A 21,645-nucleotide genomic window follows, 5' to 3' on the forward strand; every position below is an offset into this window, starting at 1 on the left:
AAGCGAGCGTGCGGGACTGGGCAGAGCAGCAGACGCGCCAGCTGGCCGAGCTGGACCGGCAGACGGCGCGCCTGCAGCCGGAGACGGCCGCCGCCGAGCTGGAGCGGCTGCGCGAGTTGCAGCACGCCCTGCTGACCAAGCAGGCCCTGCTGGACGAGCTGGAGGCGCGCCGGCTGCAGCTGAGTGCTGAGTCGTCGTCGCAGCCGGCGCGGGCCGAGCTGGAGCAGCTGGCCAGCCGGGTGAGTGGGCCGCTGCCGGACTGATAGTGGGCGCAGCCGGGCTGACGGTGGGCGCAGCCGGGTGAGTGTGCCGCTGCCCGGCTGGCGGCGGGCACAGCGTCCTTCTCCGAGGTCTGCCCGGATGCCAGGCGGCGCGCTCAGCGCGTGATCGGTAGATCGGTCCCGTGGCCGTGTCAGCGTTTGACGTGTTGGCCAGACTGACCCAGTGTGCCGCCGCTGGCGCGGCGCGGCGCCGGCCGGTCTGTCACCCGCCGCCGCCCACCGTCAGCAGGACTTCATCCGGGTGAGGTTGTGGCGCTGAGGCTGTGACACATGCTCCGCAGGTGGCCGAGGTGCTGGACGCGCGCACGGCCGCCCAGACGTGTGTGGAGGAGTATTCGGCGGCGCTGCACGCGTGCCGGGAGTGGCACCAAGCGACGTCGGACGCTCTGCGGGTAGGCCGGCCCGGCAGCCGGGCGCGCACCATGTGCCGCTCCCAGTCCAACGTCGCACGGCCGAACAGGGCGACCGTGTCCGACAGGGACTTCCCCCAGGACACGCAGGCCGGCGCAGACCGGCGAGACAGTCGTAGAACCGAATGCAACCCGTGTTGTTGCTTTGGGTTTAATGGATGTTTCTATGCCTGGATACCAGTGGGGTGCAACAGGCTTTCATAGATGTTCATGGAGATGTCATACGCAGCACGGAGCCACCTGTGCCAGTCGAGGTCGAACGCTCAACAACGTGAAAGAACGTGACAACGGTACACTCGTGTGCGTTCGTTCATGCAGTTCCGCATTTAGAGGGTTTGGTGTAGATGGACCACAGTCTGGTTGGTATCGGTGTGTTGTTTTGACGGGAGTCGGCCGTGGTGGCAGGCCGTGGACGCGCAGGCGGCGCCTGGCGACGGGCGTCTGCAGTCGCTGGCCGAGCTGCGTCAGACGTGTGACGCGCAGCGGACCAAGCTGCAGGCGCTGGAGCGGCGGGCGGAGGAGGCGCGCGCCCGCCTGCCGGAGCCGGAGGCGCAGCACGTCACCAGCCAGGCGAGTCGGGGCCCGCCCCGTCTGATGTTGAGCGGCAGGCCGACTGGGGGCGTGTCGGCCGCTCCGTCGCACAGCGCCCTGTGCCGCCTCTCATGGCGTCTGCGCTGCGCGGGGCTCCGTCGGCGTCGATCGGTCGGCTGTGTAGCGGACAGTGGCGGTTGCACGGTTATATTGCGCCCTGAGCCGATTGTGCGGCCGTGTGGCGTTGCGTCTGCGGAGGAGGGAGCGGCCCACGCGCCGGGGCTGGCCTTGACCAGCGCGCCGCGCCTGGCCGGCGGCAGGTGCTGAACGCCCAGCGCGGCTACGACGAACTGTGCCGGCGTCTGGAGCAGAAGACGGCCAGCGTGCGCTCGGCCGCCGAGCAGCTGGAGTGGCTACTGGAGCAACTGCGCCAGCTGGCCGGCTGGTGCCAGCAGTCGCAGCAGACGGCCGCTGGCCTGGCCCGCCCGATCGGCTTCACGCCTGAGGCCGTCGCCGACCGCATCCAGCAGATCCAGGTCCGCCAGCCCGCCAGGCCGCCAGGCCGACCGGACGCCGTCTGACGGCCGCGCCATCCGTCCAGGAAGTAGGCCGTGCTGCACGCTGCTCACCTATCCACTGTCCGAGCGTGGTGGGGTTTATAAACCCCAATGCACGGTTGGGGACCGGATATGTGTACAATTACGTAGCGGGATCACCCTCACGTGCCGTATTCCCCTATTCTTTGTATTTTCAGCCGATGTTGGACTTCCGTGCTTTTGTGTCGTTTGAGAAAAATGCTATGAGGTCGAATGGGCTAGGACTGTATGATTAAGCAGAGCTGAAGCCTTGCAAGACGCTCAGGCCGGCGACAGGTCCTTTCCATGAGACGAGTGCACGGCGTCTTCCCATTCTCGTCGCTTGCGTCGCAACGCTGTGTCTGTGCGGCGGCAGGCTCTGGAGGCCGAGACGAACGCGAAGCGCTCGATGCTGCCGCAGTTTTCCAAGGCCGTGTCCAGCCTGGGTCCAAGCCTGGCCAGTTCTGAGCGCCAACAGCTGACCTCGACACTGCAGCGGATGGAGGTGCGTCAGCCGCCGGCACAGCCATGGCTGCCAGCGTTACGTGACAGCGATACTCAAAGCAGTGTGGTGTGGTCAGTCATGACCAGTGCAGTGCATCAGCGGAAGGTTTGGCTGCAGTTATGAGGTGTCTGCCACTTGATGCATGGCGACTCAGCGGGCGCGAAGCATGGCATCGGTCTCTGCGAACATCGCGAGTCAATTGGCCGAATTATATATTGTCTGTCGTCATCAGGTCGTTGTTTCTGTGGAAGGGCGAGGTGAACTGGTGATGAAGCTGGACACTATAGTGACGAATAATTATATATATATATATATATATATATATATATATATATATATACGATGATGTGCCCTCTCCTCTCTCTCCTCACCCACGTCTCCCCCCTTCCCCTCTCTCCCATGTGGGACTTGAAGAGCTCTCAGACCTATTGCGGTTATGTACTGACCTGCATATAAGGATGGGGTGACATCACCATGGCACCAGGCCCAGAGCGCCAAAGCCACACAGCTGTGAATCGATGTTGGGCTCGTCTTGTCATGCCTTGCCATGTGCTGTTGGCGGCTGTGTGTTGTGACTCTGTCGCGCGCCGCGCCTCTGCCGGCCGGGCAGGCGTCTGTCAAGGAGCTGTCGGCGGCGCTGGAGACTCAGACGGCGGCGCTGCGGCGGGCGCGCGCAGACCGCGAACGCCTGCAGCGCGCCACCAGCGACGCTCGCCAACAGCTGACCGACGCCGCTGAGCAGCTGCAGCTGCCGGAGCAGCTGCCGCTGGCTGCTCAACAGGTCCAGCAGCTCATGGACCAGAGAACGGTAAGTGGCATACGTGGTCGGCTGCAGACACGCGGCGGGCCGGTTCGGTCAGTCGAATGGTTGGCGTTCGCAGCAACGCATCAGGAAGTTAGAACAGGGAGCCCTCCCCCCCCCCCCCCCCCCCCTCCTTGCATTTGGTGTGTGATTGAGTTCACCAGAGACGTGGTGCTGACATTCGGTCTCACGGTTCAGATAGCTTGCAACATATTCCATATACCCTCTTTCACACCAAAAATGTAATCGCCTTTATTCTGCTTTGCACTGATTTTCTGCGGAGGCTGCAACACTGGAGCTGGAACCTCGGTGTTGTAGTACAGTATATGGCTACAGTATTGAAGCGCCTCGGTTTGCTGTGCGTCGCCGCAACTCTGAGAGACTGTCCAGTTTTGGCGGCCGCCAGACACTAGTGTCGCAGTTGGATACGCTGGCCGGCCGCCGGCTGGCCGAGCTGCGCCAGCAGGCCGAGCCGCTGCTGGCCGACTGCAGCGACGACGACAAGCAGAAGCTGCTGGACCAGCTGGAGCAGCTGAAACGGGACGTCGCCGGCCTGCAGGTGTGTGGCGCGCCGGCTGTGGGCCCTGTCTGTCGCGCGCCGCGCTGCACTGACCGCCGGCCGGTGATCACGGGCCGTCCCAGACGACTCGACCTATGTAGTCTAGCGGCCGCGGCTCAGTGCAGGCCTCATGAAGGGGACGGTTTGGCGTTTGTCGAGCAGATATTGCCGCACTCTGTGCGGCGTCAGCGACGGTGCGAGCGACTGCGTGCGCGCATGCGTTTGCACGTGTGTTGGTGTTTGTGCTCTGTTTGCACATGTTTGTGTTGTGGAGCGGTCGACGCTACGAGCTGACCTGCGTCTTCCTTGGGTGAGCAGGAGCGGGCGGCGGCCGGCCGGGAGCAGCTGGCGTTGGTGCTGAAGTCGCGCCGCCAGCTGGACGCCGAGCTGGAGCAGTGTCGTGACTGGCTGCAGTCAGCCCAGCTGACGCTGCGCCACGAGCCGCTCACGGCCACCAATCTGGCCATCCTGCAGGAGCACGCGCTCAAGGTAGCCGGCCCTCCCCCCCCCCCCCCCCACGGCCGGATGAGGCCTCCTCCCCACGCCGCGATCGGCGACACCCGGTCAACCGTCCGACGGCCGTGATTATCAGAAAGGAAATACAGCCCATGTTCATTGCCTTCGCTAAGGTTTTTTTAAAGAGAGTTAGCCCAACTATGATAACTCAATCAGGCTTTTTGGAATGATCAAGCAAAAACTATACGCCCGTGACTCCCAAATAGGACGTATAGGTAGGTCGAGACAAGTAATGGCTACGTTAAACCCCGATGCTGGGCTTTCTTTGTGTAGTTGTGTTTTCTTCGGGCTCATGTCCGACACCGTAGGACAGTGATTGGGAATGAGATGCGGCCCGGCGCGGCTACGACTGTACGGCTGTGTCTGGCTGCGGTGTCTGCAGCCCCCGCCCTTTCTGCGAGACTCTCCGTGCTGTCAGTGGTGTGGCCCCGGTGCGGCAGCTGCGGTTCTAACCACGTCCGGCAGATGGCGAGCCTGCAGGAGGAGTACGACGCGCACCGACAGCAGCTGGCCGGCGTGCTAGAGACGAGTCAGCGGCTGCTGCCGGGCCTGCGAGCCCCCGACCGGCTCACCCTCACCGACTCGCTGGCCACGCTCAACGCCCATTACGGCGAGGTAAGCGGCGTTTCCGGTGCCGGGAGCCGGCTGCGGAGCCGGTCACGGAGCCGGCCGCGGAGCCGGTCACGGAGCCGGCCTCGGAGCCGGCCACAGAGCCGGCCACGGAGCCGGCCTCGGAGCCGGCCGCGGAGCCGGCCGCGATGCCGGCCGCGGAGCGGGCCACGGAGCCGGCCGCGGAACCGGCCACAGAGCCGGCCACGGAGCCGACCACGGAGCCGACCGCCCTGGGTCACAAGCCCCAGCACGAGCGACCACGTCGGTCAGACCAGCACCATGGCGGCTGGCGGCCCGGGGATGCGTGTAACGTCGAACTGTGTACCGGGTTGATGGCGTCGGCGTGCCGTCGCCGGCGGTGCCTTGACGCGCCTGACCGGGCTGGGCCGGCCTGTCCCTCAGGTGGGCACGCGCATTGAGGAGCGGGCCGAGGCGTTCCGCTCGGCGTCAGAGCGCCAGCAGGCCGTCAACACCAAGATCGCCTCCAGTGTTACGTACCTGACCGAGATCAAGAAGGAGATTCGCACGCTCAACAAGCCCATGGGCTCAGGCGTGGAGGACGCTCAGGTAGGCAGCACGAGCGCCAGCCGCGCCCGGCCCGGCCCGGCCTGGCCGGCTGGACGCCACGCACGCTCAAGGCCGGGCACACCGGACTGGCTCGGGTTCAGGGAGTGCCGCCCCTCTGGATAGACTTGGGTGCAAGGATTGCCGTCGCTCTGGACAGGCTTGGGCTCAGGGAGTGCCGTTGCTCTGGACATGCTTAGGCTCAGGGAGTGCCGTCGCTCTGGATAGACTTGGGTGCAGAGATTTGTGTCGCTCTGAGCGGGCTTGGTTTAAATGAGTGTCGTCACTCTGGACAGGCGCGGGCGCAGGGTGTGCCCTCAGTCTGCCCGTCCGTGAGGTCCGTTGGGCGGCGTCACAGTCGGTACCAGCGGCGCCTGTGCTGGAGCCGCGTGTCGACACGGGCGGTCTGGCCAGCCCCGAGCAGCACGCCTCAGAGCCGGGGTGTGCCGTGTCGGCTCGCCGGGTGCCGACTGACGCAGAGTCTGGCCGGCGACGCCGGGCCGGGCTCCTCGGCGGCCGGCTGACCCGTGCTTGTGCTGGCGGCAGGGCATCCTCAGCAGCTACGAGGAGGTGCTGCAGAAGCTGCGCGAGTTCCGCAACCAGCTGGAGTCGCTGCAGGACCAGACGGTGGGCAGCATCACCGACCTCAACGACCTGATCCGACAGCAGGACGAGCTGGTGCGGGCCATCGAGAACCAGGTGAGCGGCGCCTGGCCTGACGGGAGCTGGCCAGTCACGCCACGTCACGTCACGTCACGTCACGTCACGTCACTGCCGAGCGGCCGGGCCGGCGGCCATGAGCCGTCGCCTCTGCCCCGCTCCGACCGAGGCGCCCTAGGCCGCTATACGGACGGCAGGTGTTCAGCCTTCCAGCGCGGATGTCTGGAACCGAGCAGCGCAGCTTCGTGATGGAGGACGACGCGCAGGACGGCACGCAATGTAATTGTGTTTTCAACAACCTGATCATTGTATGTCTGTCGTATGGGTTGGTGTGTACCGATGTCGCACGAATCTTTTCTGAAAATTGGTGGCTGCTATTTAGAGGAATGATGCTTCTGCTAATCCCTTGATTGCCACTTGTCGGAGGCTGAACGAGGGCGGCTGTTGGTGTAACAGGCGCCGTGCGGTCTCCAGCGCGCCGGCGCGGGGGCGCTGTGCTGGTCAGACGGCGGTCGTCCGGCGGTCCCGGGGCGCCGTTGAGAGGGTGCTGCGTTGGTCGGATGGCGTCCGGCCGGCCGGCCGGCGGTCCGGGCGCTCCTCCTCAGCCGCCACCGGCGCGTCCGCAGGTCTCCAAGCTGCGCAACCTGGTGCTTCTGCGGCAGCAGTTCCTGCACCTGCTGACCGAGATCACCGCCTTCCTCACCAGCCACGCCGACATCGTGGCCGACGTGGAGCGCACGGAGCGGCCCGTGCCCGACAAGATCCGTCAGTACACCGGCGTGCTGGCCAAGGTGCGGATGTGCGCGGATGTGCATGGCACCGGCCCTGCCCGGCGCCTCGCTCAGGCGGACCGGGCACGCCGCGGCGCCGGCGGCGGCCCGCACATCCGCCGGCGGCGCGGCGCCGCAGGCCCCAGTGTTGGCTTACTGGACAGGATAACTCTGCACTGCTTTCGAGATTTACCGTCTGGCGTTATAGGCTTTTTGGAAGGGTGTGTGATGCACGTCCCCTGCACAACCTTTTATAGAACTCCAGCGACTGCGGTGGTCATATCAGCGCTAAGGGGCCGTGGTGCTGCCGGCATTGGAGCCAGAGCTTCACACGTGGGAGCCGAAGGGACCGATCACCCGACCGTTGCGCCCCTAGTTCGGACACTGGGTTTGCCCCTGGTTAGGTCCCTGTGTCGTGTCGTTGCACTGGGCGCTGCGGCGTGTCGGCCCTCACGCGTCCTGTGTCACATTCGTCCGAGGTCGCCACGCCCTGAGGCCGTACTTCTGCGCACGCCGCTGATGAGAGGAGTGCACAGCTGCTCTGTCAGCGGGGTTTGCCTTCCAGGTGGGCGGCGATCCGAACCGGCGGGTCCACTCGGCCGTCTCGCTCAAAAAGTTAGGCGTCGCGCAGTGCGATCAAATGGTAAACGACAGCCTGCGCGCCGTCGTCGGTGGCGTGTGTGCCCAGCCCGGTCTCCGGTCCGCCCTCCGGCGCCGGCCGGTCCCCGCCCCCCACTCCCCCTTCCCCCGGGACAGACCGATCAGGGGCGCTGGGCCCTCCGGCGGTAGGTCACGGCCTGAGCTGACGGTGGTGGCCGCAGACGGTCGGCCGCCCCGCTCCAGCTCCGCTTTTGTTCCGCTCAGGGCGGCGCTTCGCCTACCGTGACCGGGCTGCAGCGGACGTGGGAATGTTCTGACCCGGTTCTGTCCGTCCACGGGGTGCAGGGAACTACTGACCCGGCACTGTCCGTCCCCGGGGTGAAGGGGTATCCTGACCGGGCTCTGTCCATCCCCGGGATGTAGGGGGTATCCTGACCCGGCTCTGTCCGTCCCCGGGGTGAAGGGGGTATCCTGACCGGGCCCTGTCCGTCCCCGGGGTGAAGGGGGTATCCTGACCCGGCTCTGTCCATCCTCGGGGTGAAGGGGGTATCCTGACCCGGCTCTGTCCGTCCCCGGGGTGAAGGGGGTATCCTGACCCGGCTCTGTCCATCCCCTGGATGTAGGGGTATCCTGACCCGGCTCTGTCTATCCCCGGGGTGTAGGGGGTATCCTGACCCGGCTCTGTCCATCCCCGGGGTGTAGGGGGTATCCTCACCCGGCTCTGTCCATCCCCGGGGTGTAGGGGGTATCCTGACCCGACCCTGTCCATCCCCGGGGTGCAGGGGACTACTGACCCGACCCCGTCCGTCTGCAGGTGCAGGACATCGAGGCGCTGTTAGCCGCGGCGCAGGACAAGGGCCAGCAGATCTCGGAGGAGGGCACTGTCAGTGACCGCAACGCCATCCTGAAGCAGCTGCAGAGCCTGAAGCAGCAGATGACGTCGCTGAAGCGGGCGGTGGAGACCAAACGGCGCCAATACGAGGAGGTGAGCGCCCTCGTACAGCCCCGCTGTCTGCCGACACACCGCGGCCGCCTGGGGGCGTCCAACAGCCGCTCAACAGGAGCGTCAGGTGTGCCGTGACGGACTGTCCGCAGGGTTCAGTCTCGGGTGTATCCATGTTGTCCCCAGACTGTCTCAGTTCTGTCCGTGTTGTCCCCAGACTGTCTCAGTTCTATCCGTGGTGTCCCCGGACTGTCTCAGTTCTATCCGTGGTGTCCCCAGACTGCCGAGCGCCACGCGGCGCTGACGCAGCAGGTGGCGACTGAACTGGACTGGCTGCACGAGCGGGAGGCCGTCATCAGATCACGGCCCGTACTTAGCATGGACGACGCCGAGATCCACCGACACAGCCAGGAGAGCCTGGTATGGGCGGCGCGGCGCAGCGTGGCGCGCGGGTCAGCCGCTCGCCCCGTCCCTGCTGGCACGCCACGCGCGCTCAAGGGTGGACCAGCGCCTGACACGGAGTGGTGCAGACGCGGCTATGGCGCGGCCGGTGGAAACGGTGCTTGTAAACAGGCGTCTGCCTGGTGTTCTCTTGTGTTCTACGTCTGCCTGTTCCAATCCTGTCTCGCCCTGCGGGCCGGCACATCTCCCCCGGTGCCCTCCGTTCGCCCCCCCCCCCCCCCCCTGCAGCTCTGCCGACCTCCCTTCCGGTGCTCGCCGTCCGACTGTGTCCGTCCGGACTGACCAGGTACGTGTGGGCGCCGGCAGACGCTGTGTGACGAGACGCTGCCGGCGCTGGAGCGGCTGCAGCAGCTGGTGACGGAGACCGAGGGCCTGGGACCGACGCGCGAACTGCCGGCCGGCCTGCAGCAGCAGCTGAGCCAGGCGCGCCGCCTGCTGCACACCCTGCCCGGCGAGATGGCCGGCCGACAGACGTGCGTACCGCGCGCCGCCGCTGCACGACGTACAGTGCCAGATCTGGTCTGGCGACGATGGCAGAACCACGCAGTGGGCGGTGCAGACGGTTGCTCGCTGAATTTAGACCTGAGTGTGATTTGGGTGCGAGCTCTGCGTATGGCGTATGAGTGTAGAGCAGCTGCCGGGCGTTACGTCGGCCTTCGTCTGACGTCACACCGCGTCACGTCACGTCACGTCACGCCACGTCACGTCAGTGAGAGCCAACCATGGGCTAAGTCGGTGCAGTCGCGCGCGATCAGTGTCACGTTGGTAACGGTTCGGCGGGGTCGCACTGCGCAGGTATCTGCAGGAGGCGCGCCGCCTGTTCGACCAGTACCGGTCTCTGAAGCAGACTGTGTCCGAGTGGGCCCGCGACGTGGGCGAGCGCGTGGAGGAGGCCGAGGCTTGCGGTGACACGCCGCAGCGGCACCAGGCCGTCTCCCGGTGTCAGGTGAGGCGCCCGGGGGTGAGCCGCGCTGCCAGCACGACGGCCGCGCCGCCCAGCAGCCGGCTTTGATCGAATAGGGGGCGCTCCTGACACTTGGCATTTCCACTAGTTGTTCGTGTACTATGCGTGGGTGACGTGGTTGTTGTATGCGACCGTGAAGAGTGCCCACCTGTAGCGCGAGCGGCTGCCGCTGCCGGCCCGCTGGGGCCCGGTCGGTGGCGCCGCTCACTCGGCGCGTGTGTGGCCGCCGGCAGGCCCTGATGGCGGACGAGTCGGCACGGCGCGCCCAAGTGGCCGAGCTGCACACGACTGTGGACCGGCTGCTGCCGCTGCTGGCCGCCAAGCCGCGCGCGCAGCTCGACGCCAACCAGCGCCAGCTGATGGTCTCGTACGACGCCATCGTGCTGCGCGCTCAGGAGCTGCTGGACGGCTGGTCGCGCCAGCTGGCGGCGCGGCAGCGGGCCGAGGCGGTGCTGGCGCAGGTGCGCGCAGCCCTGGCCGCCGCCCGCCAGCCGCTGCCGGCGCCGACCAGTCTGGAGACGCTGCGGGAGGCGGCCAGTTGCGCACGGCAGGCGCGCGCCGCTCTGGACGTGAGTGTGCCGCCGCTGGGGGTCGGTGCCGCCCGACCGCCTGTCCTCCACCTGTCAGTACAGAGGTGTCCGAGGTTTCTGTCGAGGCCGTCCAGGTGTGTGGTTTCACCGGCCGGCGTATCCTAGTGCGAGCGGCGCCTGTAAAGAGTCTCCCGCGGCCTGGCGTACCGGGCCGTGCGCCGTCGGACGGGTGCCGGCTGGATGGGCTGCTGTCTGACGGTCTGTCCCATTCCGGCCAGTCCAAGGTGCCGCTGCTGTCGGAGCTGCAATCGCTGGTGGACGCCACCGACGGCGGGCAGGAAGCGGCAGGGGAGGCGGATCGGGCGCAGGCCGAGTGGCGGCAGATGGCTGACCGGCTGGATGTTGACGCTGCCACTATGGACGATATGATCAGGCTGTGGCAGGTACGGCTCCAGGGGCACGGCATATTATCAGGGGCTGGAGCCCTTCAGCTCCTGAGAAGTAGCGTTGACCCATGGACATTGACTGCAACAAAAAATAACCAAAAAAACTGTTCACCCCAACTTGGTAGGACATGCCTTGTCTCGAACAGGGCACGCGTCCTCTCCGTCCTGGTCTGTGTGGTCTGTACCCACCGCACCGGCCTCTATACTCAGCGCACCGGACCGATGTCCACTGGCTCAGACCTCAGCCCCATCTGCATCCATCGGCCCCGGTCCTAGCGTCAGCCCATGTGAGCATCAGCTCTGTGCGGGATTTGCTGCCACCGTTCGCAGCGCCGGCGGCGGCCGCGCCTGCTTGTGGTTGGTCTGGAGCCGAGCGAACTACAGACTCGAGTGCACCACCCACTGCCTCCTGTGGGGTATAGAACTTACCTGTCCGGGGTGTGCATATGGAAGTGGCGGCAGCGCCGGCCTCGGTACAGCCGCCGCACGTGCTGGCGGCCGCCTCAGTCATGCTCTTGCCGGGGCGCTACAGCTGCTGCCCGCCTGGCGCGCCGCAGTGCTGGCCCGCGGTGGCCTCCGCTGTACACTGGGCTCCGCCGTTGCAGACGGTGGAACGGGAGCTACTCGGTCTGGAGTCGGCCGCGGACGCGGTCGGAGCGTCGGCTGACGCGCTGAGGCCAGCCGACGGCGCCTCCGACCGGCAGGCGCAGACGAAACAGGCCCAGGTGCGTGATGCGCGCCACGCCCGGCGGTGCCGCCGCGTCCGTGATGGGACCAGGCGGCTGCGGTGGCCGGCCGCCGCTGCTCGTCGGTGGCGGCTGCGGGATTGCAGCGGAGGCCGGCGGAAATCAACGGCAGCCCCGCCCTGTGGGCACGGCATTCATGTGTGTGCGGAGTGCTAGTGTATGCTCTGTACGGACTGATGCGGAGAAGGTAGCCTGGTGGCGTGGTTTCGGCCAGGGGGGGGGGGGGGCTGCCTGCCCCTGAGCTCTCCTATCTCTTCTCTGTTGCCGCCGTCTTTTGGCACCGGTACCTGCTGTCCCTGACGACTGCCTGTTCCTGTGCCCGCTCTCCCTGACGGCTGCCTGTCCGTGTGTCTGTTATCCCTGACAGCTGCCTGTCCGTGTGTCTGTTATCCCTGACGGCCGCCTGTCCGTGTGTCTGTTATCCCTGACGGCTGCCTGTCCGTGTGTCCGTTATCCCTGACGGCCGCCTGCCCGTGTGTCTGTTATCCCTGACGGCTGCCTGTCCGTGTGTCTGTTATCCCTGATGGCCGCCTGTCCGTGTGTCTGTTATCCCTGACGGCTGCCTGTCCGTGTGTCTGTTATCCCTGACGGCCGCCTGTCCGTGTGTCTGTTATCCCTGACAGCTGCCTGTCCGTGTGTCTGTTATCCCTGACGGCCGCCTGTCCGTGTGTCTGTTATCCCTGACGGCTGCCTGTCCGTGTGTCCGTTATCCCTGACGGCTGCTTGTCCGTGTGTCTGTTATCCCTGACGGCTGCCTGTCCGTGTGTCTGTTATCCCTGACGGCCGCCTGTCCGTGTGTCTGTTATCTCTGACGGCTGCCTGTCCGTGTGTCTGTTATCCCTGACGGCTGCCTGTCCGTGTGTCTGTTATCCCTGACGGCCGTCCGTCCGTGTGTCTGTTATCCCTGACGGCCGCCTGTCCGTGTGTCTGTTATCCCTGACGGCTGCCTGTCCGTGTGTCTGTTATCCCTGACAGCTGCCCGCCGCCGCAGACGTGCCGGGCCGAGCTGGCGGGGCTGCGCCAGCGGCAGGAGGAGCTGGCGCCGCGCGTCGCCCGGCTGCTGCAGTACCTGGGCGCAGCCGAGTCGCCGGCTGTCGGACCCCTCTCGGAGCGGACCGAGCGGCTGGGCCAGCGTCTGGACAGGTGAGTGGCGTCCGCCTGCTCGGCACGCACCGGTGCTCCGCACGACGGCCGCATGCGGCGCTAACCTCTCCGCTGGCGCCAGCCTGGACAACTGTCTGTGTAATGGCCAGTGCAATAAAACCGGCATGAGCGGGGAAAGGTAAAAGAATACTTCGGTGCGTTGGAAAGGCCTCGATGTACTTGTCCTTGGCTTGTACTTAAACTATTACTCGTGTCGCGATTTGCGTCAAGGGATAAGTGGTTGTGTCCGTCGATGCGCCGCTGGCCGTGCAGTTCAGCCGTGCGCCATGTTCGGTCCCGCAGTGTGACGACCGCGCTGGAGGAGCGCTGCCGTCAGCTGGAGGCGGAGGCGGCATTCTCCGAACAGGTGTGCCGCCGGACCGCCGGCCTGGCGGCGCGGCTCGAGTCGCACCGCGCCGCGCTGGCCGAGCAGGACCCGTACAGCGGCGAGCCCGCGCCCGCCGGCCACCAGCTGCAGGTGAGCAGCTCCCAGCGGACGAGCAGCATCCGCACAGCTGTCGGCGGTCGACCGCGGCTGCCAGCGGCCCGGCCGTGAGGTCAGCTTAGATTTGCCACGCGCCTGACAAGGTGCAGGCCGTCGATGGATGGCTGATGGCAGCGCCGCGTCCAGGGACGGCTGTCGGGAAGAGTCATCGACAATGGATGGTGATGTGACGGACTGGCATGGAGGACAGCATGCCAGGCAGGGTGCCGTGATTTGAGCATCATCCGTCAGATGTGACGGCGTCGGCCGATGGTGTCGATGGTGCTCAGCTCAGTGCCGTGCGCGCCGGCAGGACCTGCAGGAGGCCTCGGACGGCCTGGGCGGCGAGCTGACGGCGCTCTGTGACGAGGTGGCCGCGCACTACGAGCACGGCACGCCTCGAGCGGTGGCTGCTCAGGTAGGAGACGGGCCGCGCCCCAGGCCGCCCCGGCCCCACGCCCCATGGCAGCGGTAGCCGAGCGGTGCCGCTTGTGACGTGCCGAGTTCGGGCAGCACGTGCTGTCCGTGTGCAGCCCGTGCACGGCAGAGGGCGCCAGCGGACGTCAGAGCCGGCCTCTGATCGTACTCGTCCCGGCGTCCCGCCCGTGCACGTGCGCCGCCGCTGCGACCGAGCACTGATCAGTCGACATTGGTGGAGTCTGTGTCGGAGGTGTCGGTATTGGTCGTGTTTCCAGGTGTCCCGTCTGGAGATGGTGTGGGTGTAACGCCTGTCACCAGGCTGGAGATGGTGTGGGTGTGACGCGTGTGACCCAGCTGGAGGTGGTGTGGGTATGACGCGTGTGACCCGGCTGGAAGTGGTGTGGGTATGACGCCTGTGACTTGCCTGGAGATGGTGTGGGTGTGACACGTTTGTCCCGGCTGGAGATGGTGTGGGTATGACGCGTGTGACCCGGCTGGAGGTGGTGTGGGTGTGACGCCTGTGTCCGTGTTGCCAGGTGTCCCGGCTGGAGCTGCTGTGGGTGTGACGCCTGTGTCCGTGTTACCAGATGTCCCGGCTGGAGGTGGTGTGGGTGTGACGCCTGTGTCCGTGTTGCCAGGTGTCCCGGCTGGAGCTGTTGTGGGTGTGACGCCTGTGTCCGTGTTACCAGATGTCCCGGCTGGAGGTGGTGTGGGTGTGACGCCTGTGTCCGTGTTGCCAGGTGTCCCGGCTGGAGGTGGTGTGGGTGTGACGCCTGTGTCCGTGTTACCAAATGTCCCGGCTGGAGGTGGTGTGGGTGTGACGCCTGTGTCCGTGTTGCCAGGTGTCCCGGGCGAAGATGGTGTGGGTGTGACGCCTGTGTCCGTGTTGCCAGGTGTTCCGGCTGGAGGTGGTGTGGGTGTGACGCCTGTGTCCGTGTTGCCAGGTGTCCCGGCTGGAGCTGCTGTGGGACGGCTGTCGCCAGGCGCGGGCAGACCTGGAGTCGGAGGCCAAGCGCGCCTCCCAGGTGCTCGCCGACTACGCCTCGGGCCTGGAGGAGGTGACCAAGTGGATCGGTGAGCTGGAGTCGCGGTTGTGCGCCGCCGCCGAGCCGGTGCAGCTGCGCGCCCTGCTGGAGGAGCTGCAGGGCGAGCTGGCCGTCACCTCTGTTCGGCTGGCGGACGTGACGCGGCTGGCGGGCGTCATCACCGAGCGCGCCCGCCAGCCGGCGCGGCGCGCCACCGTCCAGCAGGCCGTGCAGCACGCCACGCAGGAGCTGGAGGCCGCCCGCGGCCGGCTCGAGAAGCGGCGACTCCAGGTGAGGGCTCCAGGTGTGCCATGTGAGGGCCGCTGTCTGGTGTGGTGGCGCTGGCCGCTGGTCCGGTGTTGTCACGGCAAGGGGCCGCCACCGTACTCAGCGGCGTTCCAGGTGTCAAAAGTCTGTAAGCAAGTGCTGGTGTTTGACGGTGGTTTGCCGGGCTGTCTCGCCGCAGGTTCTCGAGTCACTGGAGTCGTGGAGTCGCTTCATCGATAGTCATGACGCTGTCCGCGACTGGATGAAGAAGCAGCACGCACTGGTGCGCGAGCCGAAGACTTTAAACACGCTGATGAACGCTAGGGACGCACTCAACGAGTACAAGGTGATCACGGTTTTCAGAGCGGCGTTTCGTGAAATCGTCATGCTTTTCATGACAATAATAAAGGCGGGGCTCGGTATGTGTGCAATGGGAGATGTGTGCACGGTATGTCACACTCCAGTCTCGTTGTATGGGTTGTGGTGTCTGCTAGTTGGCTATCACTCCAAACTAGATAACAGATGGCTACGATCCTCCCAATGTCAAGCGCGGCCGTCCCGGATCGGGCTCCAAACAGTGCATTCGATGACGCAACAGGGTGTTAGCCGCCCTGGTAAACTTCCCGTGGCGTGGGAGGAGGCGCCGGCGCCAGCAGCCGCGCCGCACGGTCGCTGACGCGCCGCTGCCGGCCGCCGTCGCCAGGCCGCCGTCAAGGAGTGCAAGTGGGCCACCCGCAAGCTGCACGAGATGGCCACCGAGCTGAGCAGCACTGGCGAGACGTCCAGCGTGGACGCGCTGACCGAGCGCATGTCGGCCTGCGAGCACGACAAGATCGAGACCGAGACGCTGCTCAAGGAGCGGGTGAGGCGGCCGGCCGGCGGTTGGGCGCGGCTCCGTGCCCCGCCGCTGCTCCACTGCATAACCCGGCGGCCATTTGGTGGGCCGAGGCTCTCAGCTGACTAACTGTGACGGGGGGGGGGGGGGGAGGGGCGGGTTTTATGTAGACGGAACGAATTAGAATGATCGCGGTCTAGCTTTTCCTTTCATTCGCTCGCTGCGTGGTGGTTGTCGTTTGGTCCCCGCGGTCTGTGCAATAAGCTTGGCTGATATTTGGTGTGCATTCAAACAGCTGTTGCTCCGATGGACTCATGTCCAGCCCGCGTGCCGCTGTGTGTCTTGAGTCACGCTGCCATTGTCGGGTGTGGTAGTCGTGCTGGCGGCCGTGGGCCATTGGCTGGAGCACTGGGACCGCGTGGCGCGGACCAGGTGTGGCCAGCAGCTGTGATCTGGGCTGCGCTCCAGAGCTCGCTGGCGGAGGCTGGTGTGTGCTGGGCTGGGCGGTAGCAGCGCCATCTGGTGCAGGTTGGGTCTGGTTAGGGACCGATTATGGCGCTAACGGCGTGGCGCGGCGCTGGCCGGGCCGCGGCCTCGAGGACGTGTTCTGTGTTGAAGTTAGGTACGGACGGAAAGGCCGGCCGGCTGGGGCCCGGCAGCTGCATCTGACGGCGGAGCTGTAGCCGCGCGCTTGTCTCGCCCGTCCGTCAGAGGGCACTGTTGCCACACACGGCCGAAGGGTGGGGCTGGCTCTCTGACATCTACCCGGTTGACAGATGTCGCTACTGCTGGAGATGACCGAGGAGTGGGAGCAGTGCGAGCGTAAGATGCGGGAGGTGCAGGCCTGGTGTCAGGCGTCGCGCGCCTCGCTCGAGTCGCAGCAGGCGCGCAAGAGGCCCCTGCGCGACCAGCTCGCCTTCTGCGAGAAGATGTCCAGTGACAACGGCATCCAGCGCACTCGTCTGGCCATGGCTGTGGACAAGCTGGGAGTGAGTGTAGCCGCCGGGCGGACTGGCGGCCCGGGCCCAACACAAACAGCACTTTCCTGCGATGCCTGCGTGATGGCCCTCATAAGCTACACGCATTGTCACAAGAGTGTGTGCGTTCTACGGGTATTGCGGTAATAGTGCCCAGGTCCCACTGTTATTTGCGGAGGTGTATTAGGTCTAGGCTGCAGCTCACCTCCCTCCCTCCCTGACTCGATGCTGTGTGTCCGGCCGGTCCCCAGCTCGATGCTGTGTGCCCGGCCGGTCCCGGCTCGATGCTGTGTGTCTGGCTGGTCTCGGGCTCGGTGCTGTGTGTCCGGCCGGTTCCTGGCTCGGTGCTGCGTATTCGGCCGGTCCCCGGATCGTTGCTGTATGTCCGGCCGGTCCCCTGCCTCGATGCTGTGTATCCGGCCGGTTCCGGCTCGGGTGCTGCGTGTCCGGCCGGTCCCGGCTCGGTGCTGTGTGAGTCCGGCCGGTTTCCGGCTGGGCGCCTCCTGACGTGCCGTCTACCCGGTCTCAGGTCCACTTCCGCTCTGGTTACTTTGCCGGCGCGTCGGTGGTGGAGGAGCGTCGCTCCGAGCTGGAGTCGGAGCTGCGCCAGCTACAGACCACCGTGGACGAGCAGTGCCGCTCGCTGGCCGTCTGCGTCAGCCAGCTGGAGCAGTACCAGCAGGTGGGTGTGCTGGCGCGACGCCGCGTTACCCGGCTGCCAGCGGGCAGCCGCTGCTGCCGGTTGTACGGTCGGCGCTGGAGACGGTCTGCGTGGCTGCTGGCGGTGCTGGTGACGTCACACAGATGGCACCTCCAGGACGCCGTCCTGCCGTCTCGCCTCGTTGGTAACAGCTGTATGGTGTTGGCAGAGCTGTCGATATCTTACATTGATAGGTACTGGTATGGCTGTGAAGGTTAAGGAATCATCAGCTCTGAAAGCGGATGTGTGGCCGCACTGTCTCATAGGTGCGTTGTGATATTGCCACCAGCGCCAGTGCGGGTGCGCTGGCGGCCGGGATCCTCTTCAGCCGGCCCTGTCCCTCCTGGCGTCCGATGCTCCGCCGCCGTCGTCGCCGCGGCGCCGCTCCTCCAGCCTGCCTCCCTCGGCTGGCCCGCCCTCTCCCGAGCGGGCGGCACGCCCCGCCGCCGTCAGTCGGGACCTGACGCCAGATCCGCGCCAGCTTCACAGCTGTGTGCGTAGCGCGCGCTCCCTGCTGCGCCACACCTGGCGCATGTGCGCGGTACGTGGTGCAGGTTCTCCTATGATCCGCTCTCCTCTGCCCTCTCCCTGCGCCCCCCCCCCCCACCCCTCCTCTTCTCTCCTCCTTCTCCTCTCATCGCCTCTCCTCTCATCGCCTCTCCTGTCCTCATCCTCTCCTGTCCTCTCCTCTCCTCTCCTCTCCTCTCCTCTCCTCTCCTCTCCTCTCCTCTCCTCTCCTCTCCTCTCCCCTCCTCTTCTCTCCTCTCCTCTCCTCTCGTCTCTTATCGTCTCCTCGCCTTTATTCTCGTCTCTTATTGTCTCCTCTCCTCTCCTCTCATCTCTCTCCTCTCCTTACCTCTTTTCTCCTCTCCTCTCCTCTCCTCTCCGCTCCTCTCTTATCCTCTCCTCTCCTCTGCTCTGCTCTCCTCTCCTCTCCTCTCCTGTCCTCTCTCCTCCTCTCTTCTCTCCTCTCCTCTGCTCTGCTCTGCTCTGCTCTGCTCTCCTTTCCTCTCCTCTCCTGTCCTGTCTGTTCTTTTCTGCTCTCATCTCATCGCATCCCTTCTTTTCTCTCCTTTTTTCTCTTCTTTTATCTCTTCTCGTCTCCCTTCTCTCCTTTCCTCTATGCTCCTCTTCTTCCGTGTTCTCACTTCTCCTCCGGTCGCTGGCCAGTGTTGGTGCCGGGCCGCCACAGTCAGCTGTGCGTCTCCTACCAGTCGAGTTGTCCGTGTGGAGGAGGCGGGGCTGACCTATTCGCTCGAACGCGCTGTGATGCTGTATGGTTGACTTCAGACACCCAGCGCTGTATCGGCCTCAGCCGAGCTCCCGTCTTGTGACCTTTCCATGACTGCCGCTTCGCAGGCTGCCTGAATTTAGTAGGACTAGTTCCTGTCCTAGTCTACCATATGTTCTCATACCTATCCAGGCTCTGGCCCGTCTTTCATCCGAAACCTGGCCAGGGCGAGTGACGCGCGCCGCCGTGCCGATGCGGCACCGGTGGCCATGCGTACCTCCACCAGTCGGCCCGGTGCCTGTCGTGACCCCCCGCCACCCGCAGGACGTGCAAACGCTACGCGCGCGCATACTGGAAATCGATCAGCAGTTGCGCACCGTGTCGCAGCCAGCACACGTGGCACGGGACCGGGACGTGGCGCTTGCGCAGCAGCGGGTGAGCGCAACCGAGGCCGATCGGCACGGCCCCTCGGCGTGTGCGCGTGTGCCGGCCGCCGGGGGCTGAACTCGGCGGTGGCCGCCGTCGCCGGCGGTGCCGTGTGTTCTGTGGGTGACCCAGTCAGTCGACGTCCCAGCCCAGTGGTGTCCCTGCCTACCAGGTGCGACGAAACAAGTGCTATCTGTGTTACCTGTGTCGGCCTTCGCTGACTATGTCTTCTGTTCTGTTTCAACCTATAAAGTAATTGACGCGTGTCCGGGGCGTGGCGATTGTGTAGTTTGATTTAACGTGAATTCAAAATGCACGCTGCTGGAAGCTTTCGTGTAGAATTCAGCCTTGCAGTGAGCGTGATCACACGGAAGGACACGTAATCATTTATTATATACGAAGCTCACTTGTGTCTTGCGCCGGCCATCTGCCGGGTTAGAGTCGTTCCAGAGGCTCTGCCGTCCTAAGTCAGAGACACGTAACTAACATTTTTCTCGAGATGGACTTATTGGTTTTATTACATTCGTCTGGGCGGGCCATACATTTTGACCGAGTGAAAAATGCGCGTTAATAATTTTAAAAAGAAGTAAGGTGATACAAGGATGGTAAATAGACGTATAAGTTGTTTCTGTGACGTTGTCCAAAGACAGAAACGAGTTTCTGACCCGTAACTGTGAAACAGGAGCCTTAGTTGTTCCCACTCGCTCCGTTTTCAGGGTAAAAAGCGCGCATCCGTTCACATACGCAGTGTTGTCACTTACGATCAGCGGCATTACTATGTCAAAAGAGCGTATCTGCGAAGTTACGCCTTTTGAGCTATTGGGAATCGTTGTAAACTGACCAGTTACGCTTGTTCGCCATTGAAAAATGTTTGTTTCTTTAAATTGTTTCCAACTCAATGCAAATACGCGCATCTTGGCAGCGGGAGTGCTGCGGTCTTACACGTGCATTGCAGTCATTCGTACAATGGGAAGAACAGCAGCTTCGGTGTGTTTATACCAGGGGTCTTAACCATGGCTATTTACCACCAAGAGCCACCATGCACAACGGGTATGCATCACACCATGTCTGATGTTCTCCACCCAAAAGATGCTTAACTTTTGCAGAGGCATGCACGGCCCTGAATTGATAATGGATGGCACACGACATCCTTCCCTGGTTCCATGGAGCGGTTCAATCACCCATTCGATGCTTAATAACTGCGTATAGAAAACGCGTTACTGCGCAAATAGTTGTCTTCGCCGACATACAAGACTTTTTCTGAGCCCCTTGCTACAATTGAACAAAAACGCGTATGTTATGGATATACGCGTGTGTTATCAAATACGCGTATATCTTATTAAAATTGTATGTTACCAGATATGCGTTTTCGCCAAGATACACCTTTCTGACTTTGACCACTATTAAGTTTTAATACCGTCTTCCCCTGTCATAAAACATCATCAGCAGTTAAAACTGTAGTTATCTCCGGCTCGTTAATTTTTGACTTTCCTAGGTAGAGAATTGTTTTGTCTTCCGATTGGAGTACGCTTTCTACTTTTGATTCTGATTTCTGACCATGACGCCAAAATAACATAAAAACGCTCTCCTGAACTATTATGAAATTGATAGTTAGGCGTTTTTGACTTTTGACGGCAGGGCTGGTGGAAGCTGGGCCAGGCCGAGCCGAGGTATGCACGAGTCTGGGGTGGCGTCGGTGCTGGCCGGCTGGGGGTGTCTGTGTCCGCCCCTCGGAGCAGTGAGCAGTGCCACTGGGTTGGGTCGGGGCGCCGCGGCGGCGGCCGACTCTCCACACTTCGCAACACCGCCCTCACTGATGCACCGACCGATGTGTGGCCGCACACTGCGCTTGGTCCGGGCCGGGACTGTGCTGACTGTGTTTGACGGGCGGCGGCGGCTGTAGCGGGCGGCGGGAGCGGGCGCACCGGCGCGGCGGCGGCGCGCGCTGACCCACTGTTCTGTTCGCAGGACTGTCGGGAGCGTATGAAAAGCTTGCATGCCAAGATTACCGCCAGGAATGAGCGCATTAAACTGTTGATACAGCGTGGCAAACCTGATCCTGATCCACTGCCCACCAATCCCTGATCGGCGGCCGGCGAAGTCGGCAGGCATTGGCCGGCGGTGAGCGCCGGGGACACTGTTACGGTCCCTCATGTGCGGCCTCGCCGCCGCCGGTGGTGCCGATCTGTCGGCGGTGTGTCGTGTAGGGTCGTCGGGGCCCGCCACCGTGCTCCCTGCAGACGGCCGGCGCCGCAGGGCGCGGCGCGGCAGCCGGCTGTGATACTCTGTCCCTGAGGGCAGCCCCGACCTGCGCCGCCGCGGTGTGCGGTCGGACGGCCGGAGCCCCGTGTTTTGTATTTGTCTGGTTGGAATATACGCGGCCGGCGACAGAGGTGTCTTGGGCAGCGCGAGCGGCGGCGCTGATGACCGGCGGTCGGGTCAGGTCAGGCCATGCGGCGCGGTCGGCTGGCGGCTCCGGAGCAGCGGCGCGCCAGGTGCGAACTCGCCAGAGTGCCGCATGAGCTAACCCCAGTAACGGGCCTGAGCCCTGTCTCCGTGTGCGCTACTAACCGTGCTCGTCCGTCTCGCTCGGCGTGCCTGACAGGCGCGCATCGTGCGACGGTGGAGGTGCACCGGCGCCAGTTCAGACCAGCTCCGCGC

The 21,645-nt window shown here is 64.5% G+C and overlaps 1 protein-coding gene across 1 annotated transcript in view; it reads left to right on the forward strand.

Moving 5' to 3' along the window:
• Nucleotides 1-3,643: 3,643 nt before the first annotated feature.
• LOC119094164 (uncharacterized) overlaps nucleotides 3,644-21,645 on the forward strand; it is a 37,258-nt gene continuing 19,256 nt past the window's right edge. The window contains exons 1-24 of the mRNA XM_037217238.1: nucleotides 3,644-3,663; nucleotides 3,982-4,152; nucleotides 4,645-4,794; nucleotides 5,194-5,358; nucleotides 5,902-6,054; nucleotides 6,642-6,806; nucleotides 8,200-8,370; nucleotides 8,608-8,748; nucleotides 9,097-9,263; nucleotides 9,586-9,736; nucleotides 9,988-10,166; nucleotides 10,382-10,418; nucleotides 10,563-10,727; nucleotides 11,336-11,455; nucleotides 12,543-12,619; nucleotides 12,923-12,986; nucleotides 13,053-13,097; nucleotides 13,417-13,521; nucleotides 14,468-14,839; nucleotides 15,015-15,161; nucleotides 15,519-15,677; nucleotides 16,427-16,639; nucleotides 17,157-17,309; nucleotides 18,883-18,993. Of these exons, the coding sequence (XP_037073133.1) occupies nucleotides 4,645-4,794; nucleotides 5,194-5,358; nucleotides 5,902-6,054; nucleotides 6,642-6,806; nucleotides 8,200-8,370; nucleotides 8,608-8,748; nucleotides 9,097-9,263; nucleotides 9,586-9,736; nucleotides 9,988-10,166; nucleotides 10,382-10,418; nucleotides 10,563-10,727; nucleotides 11,336-11,455; nucleotides 12,543-12,619; nucleotides 12,923-12,986; nucleotides 13,053-13,097; nucleotides 13,417-13,521; nucleotides 14,468-14,839; nucleotides 15,015-15,161; nucleotides 15,519-15,677; nucleotides 16,427-16,639; nucleotides 17,157-17,309; nucleotides 18,883-18,993 (3,210 nt within the window). The 5' untranslated portion in view covers nucleotides 3,644-3,663; nucleotides 3,982-4,152. The remainder of the gene's footprint in view (nucleotides 3,664-3,981; nucleotides 4,153-4,644; nucleotides 4,795-5,193; nucleotides 5,359-5,901; nucleotides 6,055-6,641; nucleotides 6,807-8,199; nucleotides 8,371-8,607; nucleotides 8,749-9,096; nucleotides 9,264-9,585; nucleotides 9,737-9,987; nucleotides 10,167-10,381; nucleotides 10,419-10,562; nucleotides 10,728-11,335; nucleotides 11,456-12,542; nucleotides 12,620-12,922; nucleotides 12,987-13,052; nucleotides 13,098-13,416; nucleotides 13,522-14,467; nucleotides 14,840-15,014; nucleotides 15,162-15,518; nucleotides 15,678-16,426; nucleotides 16,640-17,156; nucleotides 17,310-18,882; nucleotides 18,994-21,645) is intronic.

The sequence above is a fragment of the Pollicipes pollicipes genome, unplaced genomic scaffold, assembly GCF_011947565.3.
Source record: "Pollicipes pollicipes isolate AB1234 unplaced genomic scaffold, Ppol_2.1 Scaffold_4002;HRSCAF=4701_pilon_pilon_pilon, whole genome shotgun sequence".
In the NCBI taxonomy this organism is placed as follows: domain Eukaryota; kingdom Metazoa; phylum Arthropoda; class Thecostraca; order Pollicipedomorpha; family Pollicipedidae; genus Pollicipes; species Pollicipes pollicipes.